The sequence below is a fragment of the Ursus arctos genome, unplaced genomic scaffold (genome assembly GCF_023065955.2).
Source record: "Ursus arctos isolate Adak ecotype North America unplaced genomic scaffold, UrsArc2.0 scaffold_15, whole genome shotgun sequence".
Classification (NCBI taxonomy): Eukaryota; Metazoa; Chordata; class Mammalia; order Carnivora; family Ursidae; genus Ursus; species Ursus arctos.
The window spans coordinates 29,768,173-29,787,368 of NW_026622819.1; the positions used below are offsets into that span (position 1 = coordinate 29,768,173).

The 19,196-nt window shown below is 45.8% G+C and overlaps 1 protein-coding gene across 5 annotated transcripts in view; it reads left to right on the plus strand.

Annotated features, from left to right (window-relative positions):
- Positions 1-19,196, plus strand: part of OSMR (oncostatin M receptor) — a 49,195-nt gene that overhangs the window by 14,370 nt on the left and 15,629 nt on the right. For 4 of the 5 annotated variants that reach the window (XM_026506851.4, XM_026506852.4, XM_057312214.1 and 1 more), the window contains exons 3-9: positions 2,668-2,840; positions 8,581-8,752; positions 11,114-11,389; positions 12,725-12,854; positions 13,424-13,575; positions 17,379-17,521; positions 18,052-18,202. In XM_026506851.4, the coding sequence (XP_026362636.2) occupies positions 2,668-2,840; positions 8,581-8,752; positions 11,114-11,389; positions 12,725-12,854; positions 13,424-13,575; positions 17,379-17,521; positions 18,052-18,202 (1,197 nt within the window). Of the gene's footprint in view, positions 1-2,667; positions 2,841-8,580; positions 8,753-11,113; positions 11,390-12,724; positions 12,855-13,423; positions 13,576-17,378; positions 17,522-18,051; positions 18,203-19,005; positions 19,105-19,196 lie in introns of all 5 variants that reach the window. The other variant, XR_008959202.1, reaches the window with a different exon arrangement.

A 19,196-nucleotide genomic window follows, 5' to 3' on the forward strand; every position in this document is an offset into this window, starting at 1 on the left:
TTCTTAAGTAGCATTGGGGGCCAGACAGAGAGCCTGGGTGAGGAAAGTGGGAGGAGAGTCTGTGATTAAACCCTGGGCTGTCTGATCACCCACTCACCACTATAAAAAGAGAGCTGGGCCCAGGACCAAGAACCGTGGGTTCTGGTCTAGTTGTATGTGTTTGGGAAGGTCACTTCCCTTTTTTTAAACTCAGTTTCCTCATCTGAAAAATAATGGGACTTAAGAATCTGTGTGGTCCCTTAGTCCCTCTGACTTTACCTTGACATTTCGCACTCTTTCCCAAGGAAGTCCTCAATTGCTTTTGACCAAATTATTTCTGACTGATGTCTTTCCAAACCACCTGAGTCACTCAACACTCACTGATAGCATACGTCAATATAGAGTTCCTCTTTTACCTAAAGCATCACACAGTAGCTTTCTTGAGCTTCCAGAAATACAGTTGATGCTGGTGGTTGACTCATTCATTTAGCAAGCAGTCCCTGGATGTCTACACTGTGACAGGTGTGTTATTGGACTTGGTTTCACAGAGTTGAGTAAGACTTAGTCCCACCCTTGTTTAGCTCACAGTCCTCGGGGAGAAACCCCGGACTAGGCTACTACAACACGCTGTGATCGGTGCTCAAACAAGGGCTGAGAAAAGCAGCCCGGGGGAGAAGAGAAGGCCAAGGAGGAGAGGTGTTAGTGACCTGTTGCTTGTCGTGCTCTTGAGGACTTGTGGAGATCCTGGGTCTGTGTAACTTGAGGTCAGCTTCTGCTGTGGGGAAGAGGTTGTGCCAAGTGCTGGGGACAAGAGTCCATTCAAAGATGTCTCTGCCTCAGCTTCTGCCCTCCAGGCAGTTTGCATCTAGAGTGGGAGACTGACAGCAACAAACTACTATCCAGACGAAATGGAATGAGGGCTAGGAGAGCCGGGATGATTTTGCAGGCTCCCGGCCTTCTCTGTGCGATTGGTGCCACAATTATTAAAAATATTTCTTGCTATTCTGTAAGGGACCTGCTATTTCACCTCCCTAAACATCCTTTCAGTTAACTTACATCATAGGCTTGGAAGACACACCCAACTGACTGGTTTAAGGAGAGGATGAATAATGGCTGTGCCTTTAACTAAAGAAGAGTTGAGAAATTTTATTCACAAAGGAGAAAAAAATCTCTAACCAAATAGTAATAGAAAGTGACCACCGTGCTTTGGGCTTTGAGTGTCCAGAAATTCCAACCTACTTCATTTAACTTTGTACAGATGGGGTCTGATAAATGATTCACTCTAACAAAGCTCATTAAGAATTGGAATGCCAAAAAAAAAAAAAAAAAAGACTCAAAATGCCAACTGATTAAGTTTCAGTGGGAAATAAACCTGGAAAAATAACTGGTGCCCAGCCTTTTGGTGCAAATTGACCCAGAAGACTAAATTATGCATTTTGAAGTATCATCACAGTGGGGTGAACCAGGGATCTTAGAAGAATATTTCTTGTAAAATCTAGCCTATTATAGGGTTCTGAAAGTAATGCATGTTTCCTGAAGAACATTTACAAAATACAGAAAAGTATAAAAAAGCAAGTTAAAATCACAGCCTTGCCATCCAGAAATAATGAGTATTAACTTTATAGTTTTACTTCCCTTCATAACTTTTTTAAAAATAACGTAAGTACTTTAAAAAATATAAAATGGAATGCACAATCTAGTGTGGTTTTTTAAAGTGTGTGGGAAAGGTTGAGAAAAACATAGGATTTAAACTTGGCAATGGAGAGAGAATGGAGCTGGAAGGATGGTGTGTCTCAATTTCTGTATCATTTGAACATTTTGATCATGATCACGTATATGTAAAAAAATTTTTATTGAGGGGAAATTCACATAACATAAAATTCATCATTTTTTTATTAAAATGAACAAATCAGTGACATTTGGTACATTTAGAATATGCAACCAGCACCTCTGTGTAGTTCCAAAACATTTATCACCCCATAAGGAAACCCTGTAATCATGAAGCACTTACCCCCAGTTGCTTCCCTCCTGAGCCCCCAGCAATCACCAATCTTCTTCATCTCTCTATGAATTTACCTATTCTGAGCCCCTGTGTCTCTCCAGCTGGGTTCCTTCCTTGAACTAAGAACATTGTCACAATTATTTTATTTCACACTAAGTGCCTTGCTGGTCTCATGCACAGAGTTCAGTAAATTCTTGCCAGAGGTCTTTTAAGTTTAGTGCATTGAGATATAAGCAATCATGTCTAGAGATAGGGTATGCTCCCACTTTATAGTTATTTATTAAACTATGAAATATTGACTTTCAAGCACAAAACTCATTTTTTATTTCCAGAAATATGAAGTTTATAGCCAAGAGTCCTCTTTATATAGCCTTACTGACTGGAAATTTCTAAACCAGTTAGATTGTCCAATAAAGTATCCTTTTGTTTTGTTTTACTGTTTATCAATTGATTAGCTTGCTGTGTCTTGTTGGGCAAGTCATTTCATTTATCTAGGCTTTACTTTCTTTATTTACCAAGTGATTTCTAAATTCCCTTGCAGACTTTCAAGATGTCTGATTCTAAGACGCACATGTGAGCATTATTTTTCAAAACTAAACAGTGGTGATATTGACCAGTTTATTATCTGTGACTTTTCAATTGTGTTCCTATTAAATGTTATTCATATCTTGTTTTTGGTCTTTCAGTCTGGTCTGAACCTTTGCCGTGGGCCCCTGAGTCCCTGAAAGTTTCTATCAATTCTACACGTCAGTGTTTGCATTTACAATGGAGTGTCCACAACCTTGCTTATCATCAGGAATTAAAAATGGTTTTTCAGATAGAAATCAGTAGAATTAAAACATCTAATGTCATCTGGGTGGTAAGTTTTGGTTTTTTTTGCTCAACATTCTAAAAATCCTTTTCTGACACCATGATTTGTCTTTTATAACATCCACAAAAATCCCAATATGGAAACGCTTTAGCAACTCAAAACAATTACATTTCTGTGTTTTTAGTTAAGAGGGTATGGGACCAAGTAACCTGACAGCTTTGTTTCAGTGAGGTTGGTCGAGATGCGTTAAAGAAATAGATCATTTCCTCATTTCTGCTGTATCCCCTAAGCAGGCTACTGGGCCTGTCCTTGAGTCCTAGATTCCAAAAATCCATGAATATCAACCTTCTTTGTTCTCTTCCCTCTTTCTTCCCTGTCCACCAGACATTTTCCTAAATAAGATGTAATTGTTTGGCAACATTCTTCTTGCTAGTGTGGCTTCCTGTCTCTTTGCTCGTACCATGCTGAAATACAAGGAAAGATGAGTCTAAGCACTGTGTGTTCTGTCCAACAGAGGTTCTTCCTAGACCCGCCATGTTGGAGAGTAACTTAAGATGGCCTGTGTTGCTTCACTTGTGGCTTTTTCTACAGCAAATTAAATTATGAAAATCCTTCATTTCATAATCATTTTGCCTTTGAATTATTTGGGATAGATTTTTCACTTGTCTTGGTTCAAATCATGGTTGCGTCCACTTAGTGGATGCTTCTCCATCTCGTGCATTGAGACACTGTGGTGGTTTCTTTCAATTTCCCTTTTATGGTCTGGGGAACCTTAATAATCTACCCACACATCATGTTCATTATCATGGGATGTTGAAGGACAACACAGTGGAATGTTTTCTCATTGAAGGGGAACAGAGAATTTGCCTGGCGTGAAGGGAAACACAGCAATGTGTCACTGCTGGGATTCTCCATGTGCTCAGCCAAAGGCTACTCTTCTCTCAGGCACTGGAAGCGTGGGCACAGGGATTCAGAATGGTTGGTTTCTTTAGTAAAGTCTAAATGCCACTCATTTGAAGCCTCCAGTTACTTTCCATATTCATGATTGCATTTGAGATCTGAGTGAGAGGCCTAAAGTAGGTATAACTCTGCCTCTATCAATTTAGTATTGACACCAGGTCTACCATTCCACTCGGCCAAGTGTCGTTTCCCACAATGAGAGTTGGTCAGTGTTCTGATGTTAAGCAATGGCATTGCTCATGTACAGCTGTTCCCCTTCCACCATCAGCATGTCTGCCCACTGTTGGACCTCATACTCATCATTTTTGTATTTTCATATATATATATATATATATATATATATATATATATATATATATATATATATGTATATATTTTTTTTTTTTAAGAGAGAAGAGATACGGAGAGAGTACATGCAAGTGAGTAGGGGAGGGGTAGAGGCAGAGAGAGAATCCCAAGTAGGCTACATGCCCACTGTGGAGCCTGATGTGGGGCTTGATCTCATGACCCTGAGATCATCACCTGAGCCGAAATCAAGAGTCAGACGCTTAACCAGCTGAGCCACCCAGGTGCCCCCATATTTTTATATTTTTGATGGATGTACTCACTGGTTGTTGATTTGGACCCAGTAAAATATTGCACAAAGGTCATAATGAGGCTAGTTGTCCTAGAAAAAGAAATTTGAGAGAAATGCTGGAAGAATTCATAAAACACTGGTACTTACCACCATTAGCAGAAGTTAAGGCTAACCATAGACGAAGTGGATCCCATTTTTTATTTTTCTAACAGGCAGTTGTTCATATCTATTTTCACCTTTGATTCGTGTAAGAGTTCTTTTTTCAGGCTAGAGCAGCTTGTGAAACCTGCTTCTGTAACCTGCTAAGGCTCGAGATCTTGGAGACTAGAGTTTTGCCTTATCCGATGTATTGTCCCCATATCACCGGGCCCAGCCTGACTGGGGAGAGGAGAAACCCAAGGCACAGAGAGGTGGGTTGTGCTTCTCAAGGTCCCCGAGCCAGGGAGCCAGGACGGTATCCTCTTTCACCCTCGTGCCCAGACAGCGGCGATGGTCCCAGGCACGCCCGGGGTCATCGGTGGCCGTGCCTCCCAGAACAGACAATACAACAATCCCTTGTCTGACCCGCGCAGGCCTAAAGTCAAGGAGAGACATGAGATCCCCCCGCAGTTAAGGGGAGGAAAACCAGCCGAGGGGGACCGCTTGTGTCGAGAGCACAGGCTCCCTTTCGTAAGGCAGCTCCCCCAGATGCAGGCCGGACCGCGCTTCCACACGTGCTGAGAAGGGGCCGCCTTCAGGCCTCCTGCCTCCGATGGTCGTGTGCCTAACCCAGCCGTGGAGGAGCGTCCTGGTCCACGAGCCCGCAGCCCGCCCGGACCTGGAGCCGCCTCCCAGACGGTGCGGCCGCGCAGAGGCCTCCTGGCAGCCCGACGGCCTCCCCTGGGCCCCGCTCTGTGCCCGGCCTATCCGGCCGCTGGCTCTCCGTCCTGTCCGCCGCCGAGGAGGGGAGTGCAGTCCTCGCTCAGGCCCGAGGGAGGCCCGCAGCCCAGGCTGCCAGGGCCCCGTGCCTGCATCGGGAACGAATCGGGGAGCTCCCTTGGACTTCTGTACAGACGGACGTGCCAGCTTCTGACTTCTGTACAGACGGACGTGCCAGCTTCTGGCGACTTACTAGCGTCTCTGCCAAATTCAACTCGCACTGCAGTGAGTGGAAACAGCCCAAACACAATTCGTCACATGAGAAAAACATCGCTGAATGGGCGCATTCAAGGAAAGCTGTATCTCCCCCATGACCAGCCTGTGAACGGCACAAAGCCCAAGTTTGCGGTTACACAGAATCCCCACAAGTCGTGAGTGAGAGCGAGCGAGCCCACTGCCTGTTACTGCACGGATACGCTCGCTGAGCTCCCCGTTTGCGGCGGAGCTGGGCGCCGCCATGCCTCCCGCCGCACGTCTGTCCGCGCTGAGCGGGAGCGAGGAGACCAACACCAGGCGGGAGCGTCCTCGCTGGGGCAAGCGCGGTGCCGGTGCGGACGAGGAGCTGGGCGCCGCCATGCCTCCCGCCGCACGTCTGTCCGCGCCGAGTGGGAGTGAGGAGACCAACACCAGGCGGGAGCGTCCTCGCTGGGGCAAGCGCGGTGCCGGTGCGGACTAGGTGCTGGGCGCCGCCATGCCTCCCGCCGCACGTCTGTCAGCGCTGAGCGGGAGCGAGGAGACCAACACGAGGCGGGAGCGTCCTCGCTGGGGCAAGCGCGGTGCCGGTGCGGACGAGGTGCTGGGCGCCGCCATGCCTCCCGCCGCACGTCTGTCCGCGCCGAGCGGGAGTGAGGAGACCAACACCAGGCGGGAGCGTCCTCGCTGGGGCAAGCGCGGTGCCGGTGCGGACGAGGTGCTGCTGGGCGGTCGCCATGAGGCCTGACCGTCTCCAGCGACTTGGAAGAAGGACTGTGTGAGCCAAAAGAAGAAAGAGGGTTAGAAGCTAATTTAGAAGGGAGGGTGGAGAAGACTGTTCTGGGGAGAGCCCGCAGGGGTGAACCCAGGCGCTGAGGGAAGGGCTGTGAGCTCCTGGGCCTGAAAGCCGGGAACACCGAGGGGCAGGCGTGGCTGGGAGTGAACCACACAGGCCATTGGAGGTCATGCTCAGTTTTCCTGTTTTATGCTGAGAGCCAGAAAAAGAAGAGGAAAGACAGGATCTGGTGGGAAGTGTGTGAAAAGTCCACTCTGGCTCACAGCGCAGAACAGGTGGGGAGGTTGGAGACCGCGAAGCATTCCCGGTAGGAAGGGGGCTGGGGGGTGGGGTGCCTGGAGTGGCTGGTGACACAGGGAATGACAAAGTGGCTAAATTCCCAAGAGAAGCAGGAGGTAAAACCCAGACTGTGGCTTGTGGACAGCAAGGTTGCCATTATTGATAGAGTTGCTGGGTTGGTTTGTTTGTATTTGCTCTTAAACAATATTTAATCAAAATGGACTCAAGACTGCTCATATTAAAGAGTAAAAGTTGCGTAGCTTAGGACTTCAAAACTTGTATGTTTGTAGTTTAGGAATAAAGCAAGCAATGAACCAAAATAGAAAAACTTTGTAACATGGAGTCCTGCAGAGAGGGCAAGGGATGTGCAGTTAGATGTCACCCGCTGCCCCGAGTGCTCTCACCTGGGGCTGTGCTGGCCTCGGCCCGGGCACCACTCTAGCCCAGCAGCCTGGGGAAGGGAAACCACATAAGCAGAGGGAAGGCCTCAGAGTTGGTCCACTCCAGCTTGTGTGGGACATGCGTGTTGCCCCCATCCTCGTGACTGTAGGGCTTGAGATTGGCCTTTAGAAATGCGGACGCAGACTCCGTTTTCCCCAGGAAGTGCAAGCGTTTGTTGTCCCCATCACCCAGCGGTGGGGGCAGAAAACAAGTGTCCTGGTGGGTCCCACCGAGGAGCCTGAGTGCCTGGAGCCATGTGGAACGTGAAGAAGAATGAAGCTCAGTCCCCGTTCTCTTGGGGCCATGCTTTAGCCAGGGACACCACCCAACAACTGATGAAGTGCCGACAACTACACCCAGTGTGCAGAAGGCTTCGGGGGAGGCGGGGATGGGTGTGGCCTGGACTAATTCCCAGTGCGGAGGGAGTGTGGGGACACTAAGCCAGGAACGCTGTGTGAGCCAACACTGGCGTGTAAAAGCGAAAAGCTATGCCCCGAGTGCAAGGTAGAGCACTGTGTCCAGAGAGGAGACTCCCGAGAGGAAGAGGTAGGTTGGAGTCAGAATGTAGATGGCTGAGAGGGTGAAGTGTAAAGGAGCCATTGAAGCCTATTGAACTAGAGAAAGAGAATACCAGTATTTTAGAAAGATCAAGATGAAAGGCTGCGTGGAGGGGCACCTGGTGGCTCAGTCAGTTAAGCGTCCGACTCTTGATTTAGGCTCGGTTCATGATCTCAGGGTCGTTAGATCGAGCCTCAGGTAGGGCTACTGCGCTGAGCATGGAGCCTGCTTAAGATTCTCTTTCTCCCTCCGCCCCTCCCCTACTCAGGCACTCTCTCTCTCTCTCTCTCTCTCTCTAAAGTAAATAAATAAATCTTTTAAAAAAGGCTGTGAGGGGAAGACCAGTTGCAGTTCTACTTGGACAAACTTCCCAAGAGCACAGTGTAAGACATTCTTGTGTGCTTGACCTCTTTGGGGATGAAAGAGTCCAACAGGTGGAGCTCAAAGAAGAGGATATGGCCCCTTGACCACGGTATCTGCAAAGATAAGAGACCAAACCAAACCCAACAGAAAACAGACAAACAAAGCCCAAGGGCCTCATAGAGATCCTTCTACTGGCTTCTGGGAGCCATCAGTGCTCCTGGGTACCACGAAGGACTGCCCTCTCTACTGAGATTTGGCCAACTTGATCGGACCGTGACTAAAAATGATTATTAAGAAAATACTCTTCAATCTTGCTTATTTTTAAAGAATGACTCAATTAGTTCTTTCATTTGCAAAAATTTTCTTAGCAGGCTCTGTGTGACGAGCCCTGTGCCTACCTTCTGACTCCCTTCTCTTCCCCCAAGACTTGAGCAGCTTCAGTTTTCTCTCACTTGCTCCCCACGAGCCCCCTGGAATCAGAGAGCTATGGGGGGTGGGAGGTGAGCTTTCGAAAGGCAAGAAGCTGTGGCAGGTTCTGCTGAGACATCAGAGCGTGGTACCCAGCTGGTTAGTGAGGCGCCGCATGGTGCTTATTTGGGAGCTGCGGTGGGCTCCTGGGTGTGTGCTCTGGGGTAACTCTGTAGTCAAGCCATTTTCCAGGACGGCATGGCTCCATGTTTCCAAGTTTTACTCTTTATTTCTAGGAGGACTATAGCACTACTGTGAAGTGGAACCAAGTTCTGCATTGGAGCTGGGAATCCAAGCTGCCTTTGGAATGTGCGAAACATTTTCTAAGAATGAGGAGTGCGGTGGATGATGCCAAGACCCCCGAGCAGAGGTTCTGGAGCAACTGGAGTTCATGGGAGGAAGTGGATGGTAAGAAGGGAGGTGATAGAAGAGTTAAAAAGTTGAACGTTTAATATTATTTGGGGATCAATAGTCAAATAGTAGAAGTCTCTTTTGAGGAGACTGAGTAGAAACAGACATTATTTTTCTTTGTCTTCCCTTGGAACTAAAAAGTATGGGTATGAAATTTGCCATAGATAGGCGTCTATGGTTTTGCCTCAGAATTTATTCTTAGAGATAATTATACAAATTGAGACAATTTTGTATTTATTTTCTAAACATGGGACCCGTGTTTATTATAGAATGGTAAGAGAACATAAATTGTAGGTATGTTTTTATTAGAATAAGACAAAATGTGTCTTCATCTAGAGCAGAGGTTAGGAAGCTTTTGTGTAAATGGCAAGATAGGAAATATTTTAGGCTTTACAGACTCTATTGGTCTCAGTCATGACTATTCAACTCTGCCATTGTAACATGAAAGCAGTCCTAAGCAATATGTAAACAAATGAGAATTGTTGTGTTCTAACAAAACTTTATTTACCAAAACAGATGGCAAGCTAGAATTGGTCCATGGGCCATCGCATGCCAACCCTAATGCAGAGAGAAGGGGTGGAATACGGAAAAATGAAATCAAGGTTTCATTTGAGTAATGAGATTATGGATAAATATGTTTTAAGTATCTCTTAATTTTGATAATTTAATTTTGTTATAATTAAAATTTAGAGTGGATTTTGCCAGTTTTGTATGCCTCATTTAAAACTATAGGCTAGTTCTAAAGCAAAGGCATTTGGCTCTCTCAATTTACACACCCTGCCTGATAATCTGAAATTCCTGCCAGTAGAACCATTCCTTTGTTAAGTGTTTATACAAATCTATTAAGTCAAACTGATAGCACGTTAACCCACGAGTAGTCTAGTGATTAGTTTAATACCGGTAATAGAATTAAATCTGCATTTTAGTCATGTTCTAAGCACTCTACATGTTCATTTAGCCCTCACATCAGCCCTTTGAAATATGTATTATTCTTATCCCCACTTCACAGATGAGGAAACTGAGGCACAGTTAGCTTAAAGAACCCGTGCAAGGCCATCAAGCCAGTAAGTGATAGAGCCGAATTCCAGCCTAGACCAACCTGGTTCCACAGACCCCCCTCCTCCCATTACATCCTACTGCTACAAAGGGACACATAGAAAAAAAAACAGAGACTGAAAACATAGTAAGAGAGAAAGTAAGAACAACATTATAAACAACTTTGATAAAATAGACTAGATTTCTCAAATCTATTACCTCCAAACTAACTCAAGAATGAATGGAAAACCTGACTGATTATTCCTAACCCCAAACACTGGTTCTCAGCCATGGTTGCGTATTAGAATCACCTGGGACCTTTAAAAGAGCTCTCCTACCCCAGGCCACACAGCAGGGTGACGTCATCGGTGGGCTGAGTGAGCAGGAGCCAAGGAGCCGAGCAGTAAGAGCAGACAGCTCCTTCAGGGAGGCCCCCTGTGGAGGAGCGGGTGCAGAGGGGGCGGGAGGGAGGCACCGGGAGGGCGGCGAGTTGGCTTGAAATGGGAGACACCAGAGGATTTTTATATACCGATGGTCATATAGAAGGAGAGATGATGGAAAAGGAGATATTTGAGTGACTGGCATTTCCGAAAAGGTGGACAGAGATGTGGTCAATAATATAGTTTAGAGATGAAGAGGGACACGTGTGGGCACCTGGCTAGCTCAGTCGGCTAAGCATCAGAATCTTGATTTCAGCCCAGGTCATGATCTCAGGGTTGTGGGATCTAGTCCCGCATGGGGCTCTGCACTCGGCACGGAGTCTGCTTGAGATTCTCTCTCTCCCTCTCCTTTTGCCCCTCTTGCTCAGGTTCTTTCTCACTCTCTCTCTAAAATAAATAGAATCTTTAAAAAAAATGGGGATGGGGGACACGTGGCTGTGGAGATGGTCAGGCCTGGCGGGTGTGAACGTGGCTTTGCCACTTGCTGGGTGAGTGAACTTGGGCTCAGTCCTACCTGTGCCAGGTATGTCAGGTGGTAAGAGATATTGTACATCCCACTTAACGCAGCGCTTCCCTTGGGGCTGCGGCCCGTAGAGAGCAGCTGTGGCCATCAGAAGCAAAGCTAGCAGTGACACCTACTCCCAGGGCGACAGCACCCACTGTCTTTGAAGTAAGAACAGCAGTATTCTGCCTAACAATAGGAGCCCTTGTAGGAAGGAGTGTTTGTGCAGGCACCAAACTTTCTAGGTTTGTCTAGAAATTTCGGCTCCTCTTTTCCCCAGCAGGTAGAAGAGGCTGACGCTATCATTGAGAGTGAGACCAGAGGGGCTGGTTTGAAATTGGAGTGAGGTTCTAAATGAGCTGTCTTATTTTTCTCTTGTAGTACAGAATTCTCTTGGACACGAGCCATTGTTCGTTTTCCCTAAAGATAAGCTGGTGGAAGAAGGCTCCAATGTCACCATTTGTTACGTTTCCAGGAGTCAGCAAAATAACATATCCTGTTATTTGGAAGGCGTACGGATGCAGGGAGAACAGCTTGGTCCAAATGTCTCCATGTTCAACTTGAATCATGTTGCTTTCATTAGGGAAACCGGGACAAATATCTATTGTAAGGTGGACCAAGGAGACGGTATAAAGGGCATCGTCCTCTTTGTGTCAAGTAAGTGAACACATGCTCTGTGCTCTTCTCTTCCCGTTTCCTAGAAGAGATAGAATTTCCTTTCCCAGAAAGCAAGTAAACATTTCCACCCGTGGTTTGGATGTTCTTTTGTCTCCTGAGTCTTCTAGGAGAGACTCTAGAAAAGATACCCTGAAGCAATACTTGCAGGATTTCCTGTTGTTGTCTTGTCCTTATTGATAATTTTATTCCTAGAAACCAAGAGTATTAAAGGGGAGAAAGTTCGGGTCATTTCCTGGACCCGTGGCAAGGGCCCTGCCTCGCCTCAGCCATGCTGGCAGGACTGCAAGATGGCAGAGTGGGGAGAGCGATGGCAGGGCGGCCACCGACTCAAGGGAGGCAGCCAGGGTTGTGCCCAGAAGACCCGGGTTTGAATCTTCTTCCCCCGCGCCCGAGTGTCCCACCTTGGCCAAGGTTACCAGCCTCTCTGAGCCTGTTTCCTTCTCTGTGAAATGGGCCCACGACTGGTTGGTTGAGGGTGAATGAACATGGACGGGCCCCACCCCAACACCGAAGCCACGCACAGTGGGAATCCAGCGGATGGAGGCCATCCGGTTCTGAAGTAGGCGTGGAAGACGTCAGTCAGGTGCCTCCGTGGCTGGCGACAGGGGAGAGGGAACGCTGTACCTTTTTACGGAGGTCTGTGTGCACCTGCCCAGGGTTTCTCCTGTGCTGTGGGTAGGGCAACAACTGGGCCTGCTCCCTCCTGCTTCTCCGGCAGAGGCGGCTCCGGGCTCCAGCACACCTGCCACCGCGGTCCCCCAGGGCGTGGTCTCTGAGAGCCTCAGGGACGTCAGGGGCTTGGAGGTGTGCACCGTCCTCCAACTCTCAGCGCCCTGCCGCCCAGCTTAGCAGGCCACCAAATCGGACTTCCAGGCATCCCAAGCATAATAGCCCCGAGGCTCTCTGTGAGCCGCAGCTTCCACAATGAAACAGCAGGCAGCACTGACTTCATTCATTCATTCATTCATTCATTCATTCATTCTTCTGCTCACTTGGTCTGTCTGACACTCAACCATAGGTGTTGAGTACCTCTTAGCAGGCCCTGGGGGTACAATCCCATCACGGGGACACACTGCAGACCACTGCACAACTCCCACCACTGTCCCAGGGATGCCTCAGACAAGAACAAGGGAAGGGAGAAGGCTGAGATGAGGTGCCTGAATTATGACTCTCTGGAGGTGCGGGTGTGATGCTTTTATCATTCAGAGTGACTCTGTGGCCTCAGACCCAGAAGGGGCTTTCCCTTTTCCTTGTCTTTCAATAAGGGGGTTTAACTAAGTCTTTCATCTGTTTTTTTTTTCTTTGTGTGGACAGAAGTCCTTGAGGAGCCCAAGGATTTTTCTTGCGAAACCCAGGACCTCATGACTTTGAACTGCACTTGGGATCCCGGGAGGGACACTGGCTTGCTCAAACAGCTCTCCCAAAGCTACACTTTATTTGAATCGTAAGTTAGCTCTGGTTGCCTTCTTGACAAACTCCTCCCTGTTTAAGGCGCTTGTGACAACAAGAGCCACGTGTAGATGTTGGGGAAAATGGGAACAGATCGTTTACCACCACCCACCCAGAGTCAGGAGGAAGCCTTTCAGTGGCGCCAGCTGCACAGTACTTTCCCCCTGAGTTTCGTGAAAGGAAAACGTCACATAAAAATGAAAAGAAAGCCCATTAATGATGACTCTTGATGGGAACATAGTTCCATCTGGTAATCTGGGTCTACCTAATTTTTAACTTTTTAAGAATATTTAGAATAAATTAAGGAGTATTCTCATCCCGCATGTCGGTGGAGGGGGGCAGTCAGTGATTCATTGTCCTTACACATTTCACCACAGAAATCGAATTTGTTGAAACAACATTTTCAGTATTGGCATTTGTTAAATGATGGGGGATGGACGCCATCCTGTGGAACGTAGTTTGAAAGCCATGAGTGTGCCCTGAATGTAGGGTTATATATCTGCGTTGACAAAAGTATAAACCCTGAAATTATTGTTTTGTGTTTGTTTTATTTTTTTTTTTAAGATTTTCCGGGAAAAAGACACTTTGTAAACACAAAAGCTGGTGTAGTTGGCAAGTAGCTCCACAGTCCCAAGAAACGTATAACTTCACGCTCACGGCTGAAAACTACTTAAGAAAGAGAAGTGTTTACCTTCTTTTTAACCTGACTCATCGAGGTGAGATTAGTGGCAGAGCCCGCTGTGGCTACCAACTCATCGTTGTGTGACCCATTGTGTGATCAAGGAAATGTGCTGTAGATTTCTGCCTAATTCACATCCTAAGTGAAAGTTTTAATTTAGGGACACCCTGGTGGCTCAGTCGGTTGAAGCATATGCCTTTGGGAGTCCCGCATCTCCCTCTGCCCCTCCCCCTGCTCGTGCACACATGTGCGCTCTCTCCCTCTCTCCACTGCTATCAAATAGATAAATAAATCTTAAAAAAAAAGAAAGTTTTAATTTATAACTCTCAGTGATGCCACCCTTCTCTTCACGGATGCGTGTGTGGCCCCCGGTCCCTGTTACTTGTTTGTTTTGATAATGCGATAAGCATCTGCATGCTTCCTACTCACCTTCAGACTAGAACTCTTGACAGTAACTCACTTCGTCTCCCGTCCCACAGCCCCCCAGCCCTGCTCCTTCCACCAAGATAATTACAGCTTCAAATCATGAATGCATGTGTGTATGTAGGGGTGCATGTATTCTCATTTCTAATGTCATCCTAAAAATACTATGTTTTTATTTTGATTGATTTTAATGTATATAAAAGACATCATGCCATGTGTGATAATTAGTAATTTAATAATTTAGTATTAAATTACTGATATTGACCCATACTGTTGAGTGGTTTTTTTTTAAGATTTTATTTATTTATTTGACAGAGAGAGAGAGAGCACAAGCAGGGGGAGCAGAGGCAGAGGGAGAGGGAGAAGCAGGCTCCCCGCTGAGCAAGGAGCCCGATGCAGAACTCGATTCCAGGACCCTGGGATCATGACCTGAGCTAAAGGCAGTCGCTTCACCGACTGAGCCACCCAGGCGCCCCTGTTGAGTGTTGTTATAGTCCGTTGATTTTCACCGCCATAGAGTACTTCACTGTATAAATCTCTGGTATTTTGTTCAGGCATCTCTGTTGACGGTTTTCAGGTCGTATCAAGGTTTTTGCTCTTGGGTGCTAATAGGAGCATTATGGATATAGTACTGGCCTAAGTTTGTTTTCGTAAATGTATACCCCAGAGTGGAATTGGTGAGGACATAGAGAATGTGAATGTGCAACTTTAGACATAAAGTCAATGGTTTTCCAAAGTGGCTCCGCCGGTCATACCTCGGCCCTTGAATGCATAGTCTTTCCACGCTGGTATGGTTGCCCTTTCCACTCCGTCCGTGTCCTGGGTGCACCGTGGTATCTGTGATGGTTTCGATCTACCTCCCGAAAGTTGAATATTTCTTCCTATGTTTTGATCACGTCTTCTCTTTTATGAAATGCAGATTCTTTACACATGTTCACTTTTTCTAGAATGCTCATCCTTCACCTTTTACCTTCTTAATTCCTACACGGATTTCAGCATAATCGCCACTCAGTCAGCCACATAGTGACAGAGTGCCTCTGGTGTAGCAGGCACCGGGGACTCGGCAGTGAATCAAACCGGGTAACTGCCCCTCATGAGCTTGTATGCGAGAGTGTGTTGGGGGAGGGATTGAGAGTGGGGAATGGACACATACAGTAAACACACAGTATTTCAAGTATTGATATGTGCTGTGGAGAAGGTCAACTTAGATAACATGGGAGAGAATGCCCGATGCTGCTTCATTTCGGATGATGCGGTTAAGAATGAGACAGAAGCAGAAAATATCGAGGGGAAGAGCATTTGAAGCAAAAAGAATAGAATTTGAAAAGGTCATGGGATGGGGACAAGCTCTGGGTTGTTTATGAGACAGGAAGAATGTTCTTGTGCCCATACTATGAGAGAAAGGAGATTGGAGTGTCCTGGTCACGCAGCAACTGTGGAATGAACAGGGTAGTCTTACCGGTTGTGTTAGAAGGTGTTCATTGGGACAGATAAGTGATGTGGCTTACGCTGTAGGAAAAGGTTGCTTAGGCTGGGCTGTCCGGGGCGAGGGTGGAGACAGGGAGATGCTTGGAGGCTGTTGCAGTCGTCAGCCGAAGACTTTGCACCAGATGGAGTGATGAAGTTGGTGGGAAGTGGTCATATTCTGAATTCACTTTGGGAAAGAGTTGGTAGGACTTTCTTAGGGAAGCCATGTGCGTTATAAGGAAAGAGGAATTTAGGATGATTCCTAGGGTTTTGGCCTAAACAATTGAGCTAATACTGGAACTATTTCCTGAAATGGGGAGGATATTGGGGAGGAGCAGCCCTGAGCAGGAGCATGGAGTTCTATTTTAGCCGTGTCAAGTTTGAGCTGTCTTTTAGATATCTCAGTGGATGGCCAGTGGTAAGGTTTTATCTCTCACTTGTGTTTGAGTCCCCCGACTGTGAGATATCTCAGTGGAGATGTTGAAGAGACGGTTGGAGGTAGAGTTTGGAGAGCAAGGCAGAAGTCTGGGACGGAGAATTAGAATTGTGAGTCATCAGCCTGTGGGTAGTGAAATAGAGATGAAAGCTCAGGACAGGAACTTCTAGAACTCCATCTTTTAGGTCAAAAAGGCCTTTTACACTTTCACTGTTGTCATCCCTCTTTCAGTGTTACAATTATTTTTGTGGTTATTGATTCATGTTTGCTCCCCTGTTGCACGTTGAAGGCAAGTCCATGACTGGTTTCATTTTCTCTCCCATCTGACAATTTCTCTTTTTATCGGTGTGTTTGGAACATTTGTATTTGACATAATTATTAATATGGTTGGACTTAAGCCTATCATTTTATTATTTATTTTCTATTTGTTCCCTCTGTTTTATGTTCCCCTGATCTTCTCTCCTGCCCCCTTTGGGATTATTTGAATATTTTTTAGTATTCCACTTCAGTTTATCTACTGACATTCGCCTACGTCTCTTTGTATTCCTGTTTTTTCCTCCGGAGATTACAATGTGTTGCTAATCTTTCACAGTTTTCTTATTTTCCACTTTAAGTAAAATGTAGAAGCTTTACAAGCCACATGTCTTCCTTTACCCTCCCACTGCCTGCACAGTGAGACTTCACATTCTGGTCTTCTCCAATCTGCCTGCTGCTGTCTACCTTTAGAGTTCGCAAATAGAATATTTGAGAATGCTCCATGCATTACACTGAGAATATTTGAGAATGCTTCGTGCACTATATTGACTGGATTCAGGGGGATAGACAGGATGGGAGGTGCTTACTTTGTCTTTTCAAGACCTGAACCTCATCCAGTCCATTTTTCATTTCAGATATTATACTTTTTGGTTCCAAAATTTCCATTGGATTTTTTAAAAAATAGTTTCTATTTTTCTGCTGAGAAGTGTTTTTCTTCTGTTTACTTCAAGTGTGTTTACTGTTATGACATGGATCTCTCTTAAAGTCTTTAATAATTGAAGCCATATGGGTCATTTTGATGTTGGCATCTGTTGATTATCTTTTCCTTTGGAAATTGGTGACATGTTCTGAGTTTTTGTATGTAGAATAATTTTGGGTTGTACCTTTGACATTGTTGATTGTTATTTTGTTTAGACTCTGGGTTCTGTTATACTCTCCCCATGAGCCACTTCTCCAAGTTTTGATTCCCCTTCACAATCTGCCTGCTTTTGTTTAATTTGAAGAGTCCTTGGTAGTTTCTTCTTATTTTTTGTTCAGAATTTCTAATATAATCGGTGAGAGAGAAAAACTTTAGTTGGCTTACTCCATCTTGTATGTCTGGTTTCATTTACCATTTTTTCAAAAAGAAACAAAAAGATACACCACTGAATAAATAAATGAAGACATGAACTGCTGTTTACCAAAGTCTTTTTGGATTTATGCTTGAATTTTTTTTTTTACTTTGTTTCCTTTTTTCTCTTTCTTTCTTTTTTTGGCAGTGCACCCAAAGGCTCCCTTTAATGTATTATTTAAAAATGTAAGCGCCACAAATGCCACCATGACCTGGAAGGTACACACCATTGGGAATTATTATACACTGTTGTGCCAGGTTGACCTCTATGGTGAAGGAAAAGTGACACAAGTAAGAATGCTGCTTAATATTCTATTTCCAGAAAGTCCCTTTATGTCCTGAAGAGAGAAACTAATGAATAAAACCCTTTAAAGTCTTATTTCTGGGGGAGGTGGGTGCGGGGAAGGATAGTTGGGTGATGGGCATTAAGGAGGACACTTGATATAATGAGCACTGGGTGTTATATGCAACTGATGAATCACCAAATTCTACCTCTGAAACTAATAAAAAATTAATTAGTTGATTAAAAATAAAATCTTATTTCTGTGTGGGTTCAAATGGTAAGGGTAATCTGTTTAAAAGGTTCATGAAATTAATAACAAACTTTAGAGTTGGGCTTTTCCCGAAGAAGAAGTGGTCTTACCCCAAATCAGAATGTACCATTCTGTGACTGGACTTTGCAATGAAGTGTGCTCACCATGACACCTGTCTTCTCTGTTCCTTCTTCTGCTTCTTTCTTCTTGTTTCCTTTTTCCTTTTCATTTCATTTCTTCTTTTCCTTCCTCCCTCCCACCCTTCCTTCCTTCCTCTCTTTGAAAAAGCACAACATTTCCGTCAAGGTTGATGGTGAGCACCTCTTCGGTGGCCTGGAGCCGGACACACAGTACATGGCCCAAGTGCGCTGTGCTAATGCCAACCGCTTCTGGAAATGGAGTGAATGGACGTGCCAGAACTTCACCACAGCTGAAGCTGGTATGTTTGGCTCCCTGCTGTTAACTCAAGGATCTACACTGACTCATGGGAGTTGGGTTGGTTTTCCTGAGAGCTTTTGATTGTACCCAAAGCTAAGGGGAACATATTGCAACAAAGGCTGGATACCATCTTTTTAAAAAGAACTGAATTTTATGCTAATGGAAAGACATCCACCTCAAACATGCGTCAGTCAGTGTTCTTTCTTTCATACATTTTCTTTCTCATCTTTGAGTTTGCCAAAATGGTTTATAAGCTACTGGTATTGCTGGATCCCTGCTGGATTCGGGGCTATGTAAATTAGTGTAGACTTTTAAAATTAAGGACTAGAGACAGACAGTAGGGTCCATGCCAGGGAAAGCATTGATCTCATACCAAACAACTTCAGGCTATGTGTGGAAATGTAATGAGATTTGGAAACTCAATTTTTATTGATACATCATCGTTCAGCAGCAGCAAACTATGAGTCCTCTCGATCATTCTTGCAGTGAGACTTTCCTCACCACTGACTGAACCACGAGTTTTGCTGACAAATAACTACGGCTTACAGCTCCAATAGGCCTCTGGAGTTGAGATGGCCCAGCCCCGCTTTCATCTCCTTCCCATTCAAAGCAACAAATTGTCATTGTTGCCCAGTTGACAGAGGAGGCAAGTTGTGCCCGTAGATTGGAGAGACCTGGTAGCGTGCAGGGTTACTGAAGGGCAGAGACCTACCAGTCATGACAATTATAGTGGCAGCGGCCACTCCCTGAGCACCCCCCATAGCTCACAGCGCTTGCTGTGTTTTTCTCTTTTATGCATCACAGCAGGGAGGAGACACTATGGATAATCATCCTCGCTTTGTAGATGAGGACACAGAGGACACAGAGGCACACAGAGGATCAGTGATTTAATTGGCCTAGCCCGTAAGTGACAGATCTGTTGATTGTGACCCACACCCGGGCCCCCTGACTCCAGAGCTCCACCCTTACCCAGAACCGGATTCTGTGTGTTCTGT